Source organism: Hemiscyllium ocellatum, chromosome 48 (genome assembly GCF_020745735.1).
Source record: "Hemiscyllium ocellatum isolate sHemOce1 chromosome 48, sHemOce1.pat.X.cur, whole genome shotgun sequence".
Classification (NCBI taxonomy): domain Eukaryota; kingdom Metazoa; phylum Chordata; class Chondrichthyes; order Orectolobiformes; family Hemiscylliidae; genus Hemiscyllium; species Hemiscyllium ocellatum.
This window is the reverse complement of record NC_083448.1, coordinates 12,318,831-12,334,649: the sequence shown is the minus strand read 5'-3', so window position 1 is coordinate 12,334,649 and position 15,819 is coordinate 12,318,831. Positions and strand designations below refer to the sequence as shown.

The following is a 15,819-nucleotide window of genomic DNA, read 5'->3' as shown; positions in this document are numbered from 1 at the left end:
ATTCCAAATTAATTGAGATTCAAGTCTCCTCTTGCATGCTGGGATTTGAACTTGTCTCTGGCTCATTTGTCCAGACCTCTTGTCCAGTACTTAGCTCATACACAGTACCATATGTTCTCAAGAGCTCATGCCTTCAGGAAAGGGAGAAAACAAAACTATATATTTTAGCAATAAGTAAAGATTTAACAGATGTTTAGTTTTGCAAGTCTGGGACGCTGTCATTGTCAAATTGACGAAGATGTGAGGTAAGTGCTTCAGTACCAGCTTTAAAATATTCAAACTGAAATGTGTTTTTTTTTAATTGGTTGAATACAGGTTGAATCTGACAAATGACGAATATGAAAAGATTTTTTCTTCAATAAATGGGTAAGTAAGTAACAATTTGAACTGGTTACCAAGTGTTGAGGCTGAGAGATACTGCCTGCTAGATTTAGTGGAGGACAGAGCCCACCATTGTATTAGTTAGTTACTACAGTACCTAAATCACCATCATAGAAGCTCCTGGGCTTTCATTTTTCTGCAAATTAGTCTGTCATTAACAGCTTCTACTATGTTTTGGTACAAAAGCTTGCAACTGCATTGTAATCCATTACAAATCTGAGCCGTTTTCTGTGTTCTTTCCTCCTTTTGAACAGCTACTCATCAGCATAGTAAAATCTTTGAATTTATAGAGCAGAAATTCTGTGCTGTTAGAGTGCTTCATATAGCAGCTGTGCCCAAGGATAGCAAAGGCAATATATCCTCAGAGATACTTCACTGGTAGTCACTGTCAAGTCTTACACCCACATACATGTGCAACACAGAACTAGCTGATCCAACAAGTGTTCGTGTTTCTCCTGCATCCAAGTCTCCTTCTATTTCATTTCCCTAACTTGAGCTGTTCAATATATCTTTCCTTTCTTTTCTGACTCAGCTCGTTTCTTTTGGTAACTGTCTAAGATTGGAGCCTGAACTACTATCTGTGCAAGTCCACATTTGAACCATTCACTGAGTAGAGATAGTTCTCCATTTTTCCCTATTAGATTTATTGGTAGCTATCTTTCTTTATCAGCATTTGTAGCTTTAAACTATGGATTCTTCCTATATCGGTTGTGGGATTAATATTGAATGGGACACCTGAAGACACAGGTTCTGCTTTAAAATAATGGCATGGAGTTTTTTATACCGATTTGAGTTAAGGCCGAGAACCTCAGTTTCATATCTCATCCATTGACTATTTTCTCAGCATTGCAGTTTGGACTGTTTGACCAGAATATGTGTTCAAGTGTCTAGTGAAGTAGCCTTTAAAAATACAGGCTTCTGACTCCAGACATGAGAGTTATGCCTAATAATCATGGCTGACATTCAAATTAATATTTCTGAGAATATCTCCATTTAATTTTATAAATCTTGTTAGTTTGAAAAATAAGATCATCATCCTTGAATTCATGCATAGAATTGTACCACATAAGGGATGGGGTATGAAAATTGTTGAGGAGCTTGGAAAAGGAAATGAACATTGTATCATCTATTCCCCCTTTGGCTTCTCCCAGCATCCTCTTTCCTGGTGGATCATCTGATGTGAAGACATCTGCCTTTGCCAAAGCTGCAAAAACATTTTACAACCTCGCATTAAAGGTAGGACTGAATAACATGTCCTTGTACTGAATTAAAGCCTTCACCAAATTAAGGGGGATTTGTCCACTGCTCCAACATTTCCACGTTGTGAATTATTATATGCTTCACTCTGCTTTCCCCAAACTCTTAGACTGCTGACTATGTATATCATCCTTGTCATAGGATTGATTTGGTTTGGTGTGGCAAAGTGCAGTAAGTTGCTTCAGTTTAATGTGGTCATGGTTGCTAGAGGATTGGAGAGGTTTAATTTGCTGTCCTGAGAACAACAAATTATCAGTTGTCTTTAATATCTGAAATAAAATCAAAAATCTTATATAAAGGCATTATAATGCAACGTCCAAAGCGAGGAAGGAGGCACAGAGCACAGAGAAAGTACCAACAACGTAGATAAAACTAGGGTAGAGATTCTGCTAAGGGAGTATGAACAGCTGGGAACTAAATTGAAAAGCAGAACCAAAAAGATAGTAATCTCTGGATTACTACCTGACCCATGAGCTAAATGGCGCAGGGTCAATAAGATAAAACATGTAAATGCGTGGCTCAAAGATTGGTGTGGAAGAAATGGGTTCATGCGACACTGGCACCAGTACTGGGCAGAAGGGATCAGTTGCAATGGGACAATCTTCACCTGAAACCTGGTGACACCAGAGTCCTAGCAATTTGCAGAATTAAAGTTGTAGACAGTTACGGGGGAATTAGAAAACCAAACTTCAAGGACGAGGTAAGAGTGCAGGTTAGTGCTGTGGTGGATGGTTACCAGACAGCAAAGATAAGGGTGAAAACAGGTGACTATCTTTGTGCACCAAGAAATTATTAAAAAGTTGGGAAACTTAACAGTGGAATAAATTTAAAAGCTTCACTTTTTAAAAGCATGAAGCATTCGAAACAATATTCATGAGTTCATAGCACAAATAGAAACAAAAGGGTATGTTTTGATAGCGATAACTGAAACATGATTACAAGGAGACTCGGTCTGAGAATTGAATGTCCAGGGGTAATCAGCATTTTGCAAAGATAGACAGAAAAGCAAAGGAGCTAGTGTGGCCTTGCTGGTGAAGGAAGGGATCAGGGCTGTAATAAGAAATAACATACTTAGAAATCAGTCTGGGTAGAAATAAGAAATAGCAAAGGGAAGAAGTACTTGGTCGGAGTAGGTCCCCAAATAGTTGTTCTGCAGTGGAACACTGTATAAACCAGGAAAGTTATGGCAATAATCATGGATGATTTTAACATTCACACAGATTGGAAGAATCAAATCGGCAAGTATAGCTTGGAAGCAGAGTTCATTGAATGTATTCGAGATTGTTTCTTGGAGCAGTATGTTGTACAACCAACCAGAGAGCAGTGTGATGAGGAGAGATTAATTTATGGCATCACAGTTAAGGATCTTCTCTGGTGTAGTGACCATAGTATAATAAAATTCAAAATTCAGTTTGGGGGTGAGAAAGTGGAGTCCCACAGATTAGGCCTGAGTAGATTTAGCAGGTAAGACGGTGGATGAGCAGTGGCAGATGTTTAAGGAGCTACTCAATTCCTCGCAACTAAAATATATCACAGTGAGAAAGATGGTAAGGGGTGTAAAAACATCCATGGCTCAGCAAGGAAGTCAAGGACAACATTAAAGTCCAAAACTAAGATAGCCCAGATTGCAAAGGCCAGTGGCAGGCTAGAAGATTGGGAAACTTGCAAACATAAACAAAGGGATACTAAAAACAAGAGCCAAGATAAATTACGAAAGAAAACTAGCACAAAATGTCAAAAAAGACGGCAAATGCTTCTATAGTTATTTAAAAGGAAAGAGAGTTGCCAATATCAAGGTTGGTCTCTTGGAAGATGAAACCGGAGAGTTAATATTGTGGAACACTGAGTTGGCAGAGATGCTGAATCAAAAATTTGCCTCAGTTTTCACGGTGTAGGACAATAGTACCATTCATGTTGGATCAGGCAAGTCAGAGGCAATCAATAAGGTAGAATTTAGAACAATCAACTGTGATAGTAAAAAGGTAATATGCAAACTATTAGGATTGAAGATAGACAAGTCCCCTGGGCCTGATGGCCTATATGCTAGAGTGTTAGAGGAAGTGACAATGAAGATAGTAGATCCATTTGCTACAGTATTCTAAAATTTCCTGGACACAGGAAAGATTCCAGTGGATTGAAAAACAGCGATATTCAAAAAGGGAAGAAGGCAAAATGTGGGAAATTACAGACCAGTTAGTTTAACATCTGTTGTTGGAAAAGTGTTAGAATCATCTATCATGGAAGCAATATCAGGACATTTGGAAAGTTAAATGCAATCCATCAGAGTCAGCATAGTTTCATGAAGGGCATATCATGCTTGACTAATTTATGAGAGTTCTTCAAAGAATCAACAAGCGAAGTAGATAATGGGGACACTGCAGATGTAATTTATCTCGACTTCCAGAAATCGTTTGAAAAGGTGCCACACAAAAGGTTAATTCACAAAGTTGAATTATATGGGATTGGGATACATTACTGGCTGATGAACAGAAGATAGAGAATCGGGATGGCAAAATGTAACTAATGGGGTGCCACAGGGTTCAGTCCTTGGACCTCAGCTATTTACAAGCTGCATTAATAACTTTAATACAGGGATGAAGACTCTATCGCCAAATTTGCAGACAACGCAAAATAGGTGGGACAGTAAATTGCAAAGAGGAAATAAGAACCTTATAAATGGATACATAGATAGGTTAGGACAGTGGGCCAAAATATGGCAGATGGAGTTTAATGTGGATAGGTGTGAGATGATGCATTTGGGTCCAAAAAATGGGAATGCGACCGATTATTTTAATGGAGAGCGATTTCAGGTGCTGTGCTACAGAGGGATCTAGGTGTACTCACTCATCAGTCACACAAAACTAGCATGCAGTCACAGAAGTTAATAAAGAAAATGGAATGTTGGCTTTTATAGCGAAGGGAATAGAATATAAAGGTAGGGAAGTATTGTTGCAACTATACAAGGTATGGTGAGACTGGACCTGGAGTATTGTGCATACACTTGGTCCCTTATTTAAGCAAAGATGTAGCATTGGAGCCAGTTGAGAGGAAGTTCACTAGATTGATCCCAGAGGTGACGAGTTTGTCGTATGAAGAGATATTGAACAATTTGGGTCTGTGGAATTTAGGAGAATAAGGGGAGATGAAATTGAGGCATTCATGATGATATAAAGAGTGGATAAAATAGTCGTGAAGCAGATGGTTCCTCTTGTGGGGCATTCTAGGATGAGATAAAGCGGTAGCTAATTTAAAACTGAGTTGAGGAGAAACTACTTCTCCCAGAAGGTTGTGAATCTGTGGAATTCATTACCTCAAAGTGTGGCGAATGCTGAGACAATAAGTAGCTTTAAGGAGGAGTTAAACAGATTTACAATTGGTAATGGGTTGAAGGGTTATCGAGAGAAGGCAGGAAAATGAGTGTGAGGAACATATCAGCTATGAATGAATGGAGGAACAAATTCAATGGGCCGGATTCTTTAATTCTGCTCCAGTATCTTATGAACTTAGAGAAGTTTAATTAAGAGCTTGGGACCGAGGCATCTGATGGTGTAGCCACCACTGTTGGAGCAATTAAAATTGCAATGCCCAGGAGGTCAGAGTTAGAGAAGTGCAGATATCTTGGAGGGTTAAAGTGATGGAGGAGATTGACGAGAGGGAAGAGTGAGGCATGGAGAGGTTTGAAACTATGAAAGAGAGTTTTAAAATGACTTTCCCCAACTGGGATCCAATGTAAGTAAGTGATCACAGAGATGATAGATGATTGGAATTTGTTGCATTAGAACTGGTGCAACAGAATTTCATATGAACTTTAGTTGTTGTCGGGTTGATTATGAGAGGCCATTTAGCAGTCTGTGAATATTCAAACAGTGGCATGGATGGAACTATTTAATGCTGTTTCTATGTTATTACTACAGGCATTTGATGCTGGTGATTATTTTCCAATATGGGGAACCTGCCTTGGAATGCAGTTGCTGACTGTGTTTACTGCTGGGAAGAACTTACTAATAAATACTGACACAGAAAACATTGCTCTCCCACTTAACCTGACTAATGGTAGGAGTACTTTGTAATACAGTATTATGACTTGGGGATTACAATGTCAAGAGGATTTCCCAGTCATGTGTTGCAATACAGGTTTAAATAGGTTTACACAAGATGCACAACACTGGTACATCACAATTGAGTTTCTTAGGTATTAGTTGAATAGTTGGAGTGAGTCTGTATCAGCTTCAAACACTTGGTAAGATGCTCACTGTAAGTTAGAAGATTACATTTTGAGTCAGTTCATGATTTGAATGATCTCGCCTGACTCAGTGTGAGCAGTGGAGAGGAATTGGGGGTGCTGTCTTTCAGCTGACATGTTAATACACTACTCAAAGAAGAACAATACTCCCTCTTTAACTTGCATATCCAAAGATGTGAACTCATACTTTTCTGATGGCTATTTGTGGGTTTGGCTGATGGAGACATTTAGCTACAGAACAACAGTCAGTACGTTTTGAAAATAATTCTCTGGGAGATGTCCTTTGAGATAGAGATATGCAATAAAATATTGCACAAAAAAAGCTTTATCATTAAGATTGAGTTAAACAGAGGGAGTGAAATGTTAGTTTACTGAGTTAGGAATGTGAATGGAGATTCACATGCAAAGGAGATTCAAGGTTTTGGGTCTGCATGGATGATGGAGGATAGATCAGAATTGTTCCTGCTGTTCACTTGAAGAGGATAAAAGAATGGGAACCTTTCCACAGACACCAACTGACTGAGTTCAGCAAATTTATTCCTTTTGGACATGTGTTCAAAGGAATGTTGGATCAGGAGTACCGAATGAAACAGTTAAAATGTGGGCCTGATTTTCAATTCACATTGTAATCGTGCAAATATTTCCCTTGAATCAAAAATTGCTCTCACCAGAGATGGATTTCTGAGTTGAATTTCACCAAACATTTAATTGCATTTTTCTCTACCTCCACCTCCCTCCCAGCTGCAGAATCAAGTAAAATGTTTCAGAAATTTCCTCCAGATGTGTTCGGAGCTTTATCCCATGAAGCACTGACTGGGAACTTCCATCATTTTTCTCTTTCTGTGAAGGTAATATTTGAAAAGAGGAAGCAATCACGTGAGTGTGTCACTAACTCGATGGAATACTATAAATTGTTCCATTTGTGTAGTTATGGATAATAATGATCATTCAACCCACTTCACCTAATTCATGCATGAAGACCCGAAACTTTGTCTACTTGGGCGGTTTATCGCTTCACTTGCACTGATTTGATTGCTCTGTTTTGGCAGGATTTTCTGCAAAATGAAGAACTAAGGAAATTCTATTCAATTCTGTCCACTAATTATGACAGAAAGGGTGTACGGTTTGTGTCGACTATGGAGGGTAGGTTGAACAGTGCAACTGCTATTATATAGTGAACATAACTGGCAGGGGCATTCATGACAAAGTGTACTTCTTCTGTTCTTTAGACCTCTGTTTCTAGATGAATAGACCATCATCCAAACATGGTATCCATCAGGACACTGTTCAGATCATTGTGGCAATCATGTTTTCTCTCCATTGCTATGTGTAACTATCAAGCTCATTCAGCAATCATGTTTTGGTTCTTCGAGCTTGACGTATTTCTCATCACTTCATTTCATCAACTTTTCAAATTCATTTTGCATGTTCTTTGCAAAACTTTGGCAAGATAAAAGCATCCAAGATATTGTTTCTTTTATCCCAAGTTTCTTTCAGTTTTAGAAACATTATTGTCCTCTGCTTCTGTGGAACACTTATGACTTGTTTTGTGTTGTTTGTTTAAAACTTTTGTTACTTTACTGATTGACTTCATTGTTTGGCGTCAGAGGTAACATCAGGTTTCAAATTTTACTCTCTTGTTCCCAATAACCAAGAACTAAGATACTTTTTTTGCATTAGTTAGTGCTCTCTTCCCCCTCTAAAATTGCATTGCGTTATTCAAGTCAGCAGTTGATGATCATGGGTTTTGAATTTAGAAAATAACCAATTATCTAAATCTATTGAGTGTCTTGATTCTTGGCACAATGAAAAAAAATTCCATCTCATTTTTACAAAAGTAGCTCAAGCTCATCTTTCTAGTTCTGAGTTAGGAGTCATGAATACAAATGGACGTGGGTCAGTTCTGCATCAATTATAACGCATGAGTGATAAAGATGTACAGCACGGAAACAGATCCTTCACTCCAACTCATTCATGCCAACCAGATGTACTGAATTAATCTAGTCCCATTTGCCACCATTTAGCCCATATCCCTCTAAACCATCTATTCATGTACCCATCCAGACGCCTTTTAAATGTTGTAATTATACTAGCCTCCACCACCACCTAAGCCCGCTTATTCCTGACACGCACCTCACCCTGCATGAAAAAGTTGTCCTTTAGGTTCCTTTTAAATCTTTCCCCTCTCAATTTAAACTTATGCCCCCAAGTTTGGACTCCCCTATTCTGTTGAAAAGACCATGGCTATTCACCCTATCCATACCCCTAATGATTTTATAAACCTCTCCGCTTGCAATGCTCCAGGGAATAAAAGTCCCAACCTATTCAGGCTTGGTGGTCATCAAGTGCTTTGAAAGGCTGGTCATGGCATTAATCAACTTCAGCCTCCCCACTCCCCTTGACCCACTCCAATTTGCCTGTTAGACCAACAGATCCACGTCAGATGCCATATCCCTAGAACATCTTGACACCAAGAACAGCTATGTAAGAATCCGACTCATTGACTGCAGTTCAGCCTTCAACACTATGATCCACTGGAGACTGATTACTAAACTTAGTGATCTCGGACTAATCCTGACTCTGTGCAACTGGATCCTCAGTTTCCTGACCCACAGGCCACAATCGGTGAAGATTAGGAACAATATTTAATCCCCACTAACACTCATCACCAGAGTCTCCCAGGGCTGTATTCAGCCCTCTGCAGTACTCACTGTATACCCATGACTGTGTCGCCAAATACCGGACTAATGCCATTTAAAATATGCTGATGACACCACTATCATCAGTTGCATCTCAGATGGCAACAAAACAGACAACAAACGGGAAGTGGAAGACCTGGAAAAATGGTGCACTGAGAGAACAACCTAGCCCTCAATGCTTGCAAAACCAAGGAACTCATTATTGACTTTCATCAGGTCATTACTTATGCTCCCTACACATTAAGAACGCAGAGGTGGAACGAGTGGAGAGCATCAAGCTCCTGGAAGTGGTCATCCACAACAAACTTTCTTGGACTCTTCATGTGGACACACTGGTTACAAAGGCCCAACAACGTCTCTCCTTCGTCAGGCAGCTGAGGAAATTTGGTATGATGGCAAATATCCTTGCCCAACTTTTATGGATGTGCGGTTGAGAGCATTCCGTCTGGATGTATCACAACCTGGTATGGTCTGTACCCTTCAAGATTGGAGACAATTACAGAGAGTGGTGAACTCCGCTCGGACAATCCCAAATGCCAAACACCCATTGATAGAATCCATCTACCATGCCCGCTGTCAAGGAAAGGCCACTAGCATTCTCAAAGATCTATCCCACCCTGGCAATGTTTTTCTACAACGTCGACCATCAGGGAGAAGATACAGAAGCTTGAACTCCTGTATCAGCCGGTTTCAGAGCTGTTTCTACCCTGCTATTGTTAGAATACTGAATGGACTCTCAAACTCTTAAACATTTGCCTGTACATGTGTTTTTGTTTTTGCTGCTGTTTACCAATTATTTACTTATCTATGCTACTTAACTCTGTGATCTGCCTGTATTGCTCACAAGACAAAGCTTTTCACTGTGCCTCAGTACATGTAACAATAAATTCAATTCAATTCAATTCAATTCTCTCCCTGTAGCTCAAACCCTCCAAACCTTGCAACATCCTTATTAATCCTTTCCGAACCCTTTCAAGTTTCACAACATCGTTTCTGTAGCAGAGACCAGGAATGCAATGATCCAAAAGTGGCCAAACCAATGTCCAGTGCAGCTGCAATGTGACCTCCCAACTCCAATACACAATGCACTGACCAATGAAGACAAGCTATCATTTTTCAGTGTTTGTATGATCTTTCCAAGTTTATACTCAAGGTTCTTGGTTTCACAGTTCTGATTCCAGTTCACAGTGGACCAGATTAAAGTGACTAAGCATTGTTGATGTCAATTCATCATGGAGGTTTGACAAGTATTTGCGATTGTTTTAGAGATGCTCTTCATTGCAACAAATGTGGATCAGCTGTGATATGCATTGAAAAATCCCACAAACCACAGCTACAAATCCTTCGCATCAGAAGAAAGCAACTTAACAGAAGACCTCGCCAGGCATAAGAACTGCCTCCCATGATTGATACCCATCAGATCAGATTTAACCAGCAGTTACACCAGTGCATTCTTGTTCACTGCAGTGACAGTCAAACTATTAAAATCATTGTTGACCTCCTCGCGGTGCATTTGAATCTTAAGATGTTTGCCTTCAATCAAATGCCTTGTGGAGAATTGGAAGATGCTTCTTGGTTTTATTGGACAAAATAACAATTAATTCTTGTCAAACCATGTTAAAACCTAGTTAGAAATTCCACCATGAGTAATGATTTTTTTACTTAGAGTCATAGAGATGTACATCATGGAAACAGACCCTTCGGTCCAACCTGTCCACGCCAACCAGATATTCCAATCCACTCTACTCCCACCTGCCAGCACCCAGCCCATATCCTTCCAAACCCTTCCTATTCATATACCCATCCAAATGCCTCTTAAATGTTGCAATTGTACCAGCCTCCACCACATCCTCTGGCAGCTCATTCCATGCACGTACCACCCTCTGCGTGAAAAAGTTGCCTCTTAGGTCTTTTTTATATCTTTCCCCTCTCACCCTAAACCTGTACCCTCTAGTTCTGGACTCCCCCACCCCAGGGAAAAGACTTTGTCTATTTACCCTATCCATGCCCCTCATAATTTTGAAAGCCTCTATAAGGTCATCCCTCAGCTTCCGACGCACCAGGAAAAACAGCCCCAGCCTGTTCAGCCTCTCCCTGTAACACAAATCTTCCAAGCCTGGCAACATCTTTATAAATCTTTTCTGAACCCTTTCAAGTTTTACAACATCTTTCCAATAGGAAGGAGACCAGAATTGCATGCAATATTCCAACAGTGGCCTAACCAATGTCCTGTACAGCTGCAACATGACCTCCCAACTCCTGTACTCAATACTCTGACCAAGAAAGGAAAGCATACCAAATGCCTTCTTCACTATCCTACCTAACTGCGACTCCACTTTCAAGGAGCTATGAACATGCATTCCAAGTTCTCTTTGTTCAGCAACACTCCCCAGGACCTAACCATAAGTGTATAAGTCCTGCTAAGATTTACTTTCCCAAAATGCAGCACCTCGCATTTATCTGAATTAAACTCCATCTGCCACTTCTCAGCCCATTGGCCCATTTGGTCCAGATCCTGTTGCAATCTGAGGTAACCCTCTTCGCTGTCTACTGCACCTGCAAACTTACTGACCTCTTATGCTCGCATCCAAATCATTTATGTAAATGACAAAAAAGTAAAGGAGCCAGCACCGATCTTTGTGGCACTCCACTGGTCACAGGCCTCCACTCTGAAAAACAACCCTCCAACACTACCCTCTGTCTTCTACCTATGAGCCAGTTCTGTATCCAAATGGCTAGTTCTCCCTGTATTCCGTGAGATCTAACCTTGCTTGTCTCCATGGGGAGCCTTGTCGTATGCCTTACTGAAGTCCATATAGATCACATCTACTGCTCTGCCCTCATCAATCTCCTTTGTTACTTCTTCAAAAGACTCAATCAAGTTTGTGAGACATGATTTCCCATGCACAAAGCCATGTTGACTATCCCCAATCGGTCCTTGCCTTTTCAAATACATGTACATCCTGTCCCTCAGGATTCCCTCCAACAACTTGGGCGGCACGGTGGCACAGTGGTTAGCACTGCTGCCTCACAGCACCTGAGACCCGGGTTCAATTCCCGACTCAGGTGACTGACTGTGTGGAGTTTGCACGTTCTCCCCGTGTCTGCGTGGGTTTCCTCCGGGTGCTCCGGTTTCCTCCCACAGTCCAAAGATGTGCGGGTCAGGTGAATTGGCTATGCTAAATTGCCCGTAGTGTTAGGTAAGGGGTAAATGTAGGGGTATGGGTGGGTTTCGCTTCGGCGGGTCGGTGTGGACTTGTTGGGCCGAAGGGCCTGTTTCCACACTGTAAGTCTAATCTAAGTCTAATCTAATCTAATCTAAAACTTGCCCACCACCGAGGTCAGGCTCACCGGTCTATAGTTCCCGGCTTGTCTTTACCGTCCTTCTTAAACAGTGGCACCGCGTTTGCCAACCTCCAGTCTTCCGGCACCTCACCTGTGACTATCGATAATACAAATATCTCCGCAAGAGGCCCAGCAATCACTTCTCTAGCTTCCCACACAGTTCTCGGGTACACCTGGGGATTTATCCACCTTTAACCATTTCAAGACATCCAGCACTTCGTCCTCTGTAATCGGGACATTTTTCAAGATGTCACCATCCATTTCCCTACAGTCGATATCCTTTTCCACAATAAATACTGATGCAAAGTATTAATTTAGTACCTCCCCCATTTTCCGTGGCTCCACACACTTATCTTTGAAATCAACACAAATGGTATTTCTATAGGTACAGGCAAACTGTGCAGTGACAGATGAATTCAATACCTGGAGGCATTTCCAGGCACAGGTTGGCCCAGTGTTAAATCCATGTAAATAGTCAACTAATTCTATCAGTCTGATTCCAGCAATGCAAGCCCCTTAATTTTGAGTGATTCATTCAGCAGGAGAAAGTGAGGTCTATAGATGCTGGAGATCAGAGCTGAAAATGTGTTGCTGGAAAAGTGCAGCAGGTCAGGCAGCATCCAAGGAGCAGGAGAATCGACGTTTCGGGCATAAGCCCTTCATCAGGAATCCTGATGAAGGGCTTATGCCCGAAACGTCGAATCTCCTGCTCCTTGGATGCTGCCTGACCTGCTGCGCTTTTCCAGCAACACATTTTCAGCTCTGATTCATTCAGCAACTGAGTCAGAACATATTTACCTTCTGAGTGAAAGATTTAATGTTTCTTAGCAGTATTACCAAGTAGGAATTTTGAACCAAAATTCAACTGAAGGTGAAAGAAGTTCTTGTTGGGATGGGAGAAGTGTTGTCTCACATGTCAATTCAAACAGTTAAAAATCTGTTGAAGACCAATATAATCCTCTAAACTATACACGTGTAAGCAGCTTGCCAGAAATGAGGGGTACGGATAGGGTAAATAGACAAGGGGTGGGGGCGTCCAAAACTCGAGGCCATTGATTTAAGATGAAAGGAGAAAGATATAAATGGGACCTAAGGGGTACCTTTTTCACGCAGAGGTGTTTGTGTGTGGAATAAGTTGCCAGAGGAAGCAGTGGAGACTGTTACATTACAACATTTAAAAGGCATCTGGATGTTATATGAATAGAATGGGTTTCTAGAGATATGGGCCTAATGTTGGCAATTGGGACTAGATTTATTTCGGATATCTGGCCAGCATGGACGAGTTGGCCTGAAGGGTATGTTTCTGTGCTGTATACCTCTATGATTCTATTATGACCGAGGCCACTCATGAGTCATCCCCTTTAAGACAGACCACCGAAAACCTACAAAAAAAATCAGGAACCTTTGACAGTTTTATATTTTCAAGTTGACCCTTTAAGACAGGAAGATTCTTTTTCTGATGATGAATAAATACTTATCCATTTCTGGCTACTCTCCGGGTCCAAGATTTCCAGCAGAAAATGATTGATTTTTGCTTCCTTGTTTTAAAATGTATTTTTTGTTTAACACCAATAATGAACAACCTTCAGTAAAGGCGTGGGATGTGGGAAATAATTAGTATGTTCGATCTGGTATCACGAGTTTATTTTGTTCAATTGTAATGAGAATCTTTAATTTGCTACTGCAGGTATCCAATATCCTTTCTATGGAGTCCAGTGGCATCCAGAGGTTAATCGATTTCAGTGGCAGCAACATGTAGCTTTCCCACATTCTCCGAATGCTGTTCAAGTCTCCTATCTGCTGTCTGACTTTTTTGTGAATGAAGGTATTTATTTGTGGTCAAAGCAAAAAAGGGAGCACAATTACTTGTTGCCTAAGAGAAACCTTTTGTTGCTTCTCGCTTTTTGTCCTTTAGCTGGTCACATTGAACTTATGTCCTCTGGTTCTCAATCCTCCTTTAATCAGGACTGATTATAAGAGGGTGATAGTTAGTGAGTTGAAAATTAAAATAAACCCAATTGCAGATATCTTGAAAATTTTGAGGCAAATGTCAGAAGAATTAACATATTGATACTGCACCAAAACCTGGGAATCCTCCCTACTACATCCTTGTAACCAGGTGAGTCATCCAATTGGAATTGCATTCTGCACCCTTCATGACGTGTATCATATTTAAAGACGAGTGTAAGGTGCTGTGTTCCACATATGATTGGATGATACAAACTACAAGGCTTTCAGCAAAACACTTTGTTCTTAAACCACAGTTAAAATTCAAACAAAAAAACAAGAATTGGCACAACCTTTAATAATCGAAACATTTAATAAAATGTTATTATTTAATAACTACATATCAACTCTTCCAGTGTAGAAGCAACCCATAAACATACCCTTTGCAAAGGCAAATTGAGAAAAATAGATTCAGTCACATGCTATCTCCAGTTAAGAAGAAAGGAACCTGGAGAAAATTAAACTTGCAGCAGAGAGAGAGAGAGCTGTACTTAGCAGCTTCAAATCCAAAACCCCAACTTCAACTGAAAGCAAAACTAAAACCCTGGATCTCTTTGAGTGAGACTCCATTCCCTCATGCTTGCTTTGTCTAATTTAAAAAAAACACACAAAGCTATTTGCTCTGCTTTCCATGGAGCAGACACCTCAACACCAGGTTCTTAACACCCTTTTCAGGTGAAACAGGACAGAACAAATCCCTCTTAAAGACACATATTGTTATCTCAGTAGCATATTTCAGGGAGGAAGTAAGTTTGCCATGCAGACGTTGAAGAATCTTAGTGTAATGTTTTCTCTGTTCAAAATATTTAAATTTTATCAGCTTTGTGATTGGGATAACTCAGATTGAAGGAAGTACTCTTTGTTTAAAGAGGGAAAAATCTGCCTCTCACTTTAAAGCCTCTGGCAAAAAGATTAGTCCAAGAGTGTAAATGTGGACGTATATATCATTGTCATCATCTCTTGATTTCTTCACAATTTCCTGAGTTAGTTCCTCTCCTCAAGGCAGCTTTCTTGGCTTTAAAAATAAATCAAGGTTCATGGAGAGACACAGAGAGAGAATGTAAGCAACTGTGCTTAGTTCATGCTTCTTGTGAATGGATCACAAGATGCCATGACTCCTGAATTGTGCCAAATGATGGTGTTATGCTATCTGTCCATGTAGTGAGAATCAAAATCGTGAACGGTGTGCTAAAGATGCCATTCATTACTCCTGGTGTTTGATGTGAACCAGCTCTGAGGATACAAGTCCATTGTTTTGATATACTGCACTCTGGGCATTCTGACCTCTCAATATTTTCATTTGTTTCTTCAAAGCCCGGAAGAACTTCCATCATTTTTCAAACCTGAAGGAAGAGGAGGCAGCTCTGATCTATAACTACAGTCCACGCTATGTGCCTACATCCAGCTACATCCAAGTCTATTTTTTTTAAAGAAATTTTGTGAATTATCCACAAATTAAATTTGAGCAGAAAACGTAATATTCCCACTTCAAAATCATACATAGCTGCTTGGAGAGAAAGAAGCAATCTAACTATCAACTGTAACCAAAAGGACAGTTTAAAGTTTGGACTCTCATTGCACTACCCAGGTACTGGGGGGAAAAATATTAATTTGGCATTTAATCAGTTGATAAGTTAGCCACTTGTTCTTTGTATAATTTTCAGATTAACTTTCATTACCCTGTTATCCTGGATTCAGTATTCAGCTTGTTCTATTTTCCATTCTACTGCAGTTAAAATATTATGATATCAAAATTGCTTCACTGGTGGTCAAGTGATTGAAGGTGTTTGTGACAACCACGACCAGAGGCATTTATTTTATATCAACAGTGCAGATTGCATCATTTCTACAATGTCTGACTAAACTGCTTCAATAAACATTCTTTCC

General features: G+C 40.2%; 1 protein-coding gene across 2 annotated transcripts in view; it reads left to right on the top strand.

The window, feature by feature from the left end:
• Positions 1 to 15,815, top strand: part of LOC132837015 (gamma-glutamyl hydrolase-like) — a 55,628-nt gene extending 39,813 nt beyond the window's left edge. For both annotated transcript variants that reach the window (XM_060856651.1, XM_060856650.1), the window contains 7 exons: positions 316 to 366; positions 1,533 to 1,617; positions 5,553 to 5,691; positions 6,623 to 6,729; positions 6,931 to 7,024; positions 13,613 to 13,750; positions 15,247 to 15,815. In XM_060856651.1, coding sequence (XP_060712634.1) covers positions 316 to 366; positions 1,533 to 1,617; positions 5,553 to 5,691; positions 6,623 to 6,729; positions 6,931 to 7,024; positions 13,613 to 13,750; positions 15,247 to 15,362 — 730 coding nt within the window. In that variant the 3' untranslated portion in view covers positions 15,363 to 15,815. The remainder of the gene's footprint in view (positions 1 to 315; positions 367 to 1,532; positions 1,618 to 5,552; positions 5,692 to 6,622; positions 6,730 to 6,930; positions 7,025 to 13,612; positions 13,751 to 15,246) is intronic.
• The last annotated feature ends 4 nt before the right edge of the window (positions 15,816 to 15,819 follow it).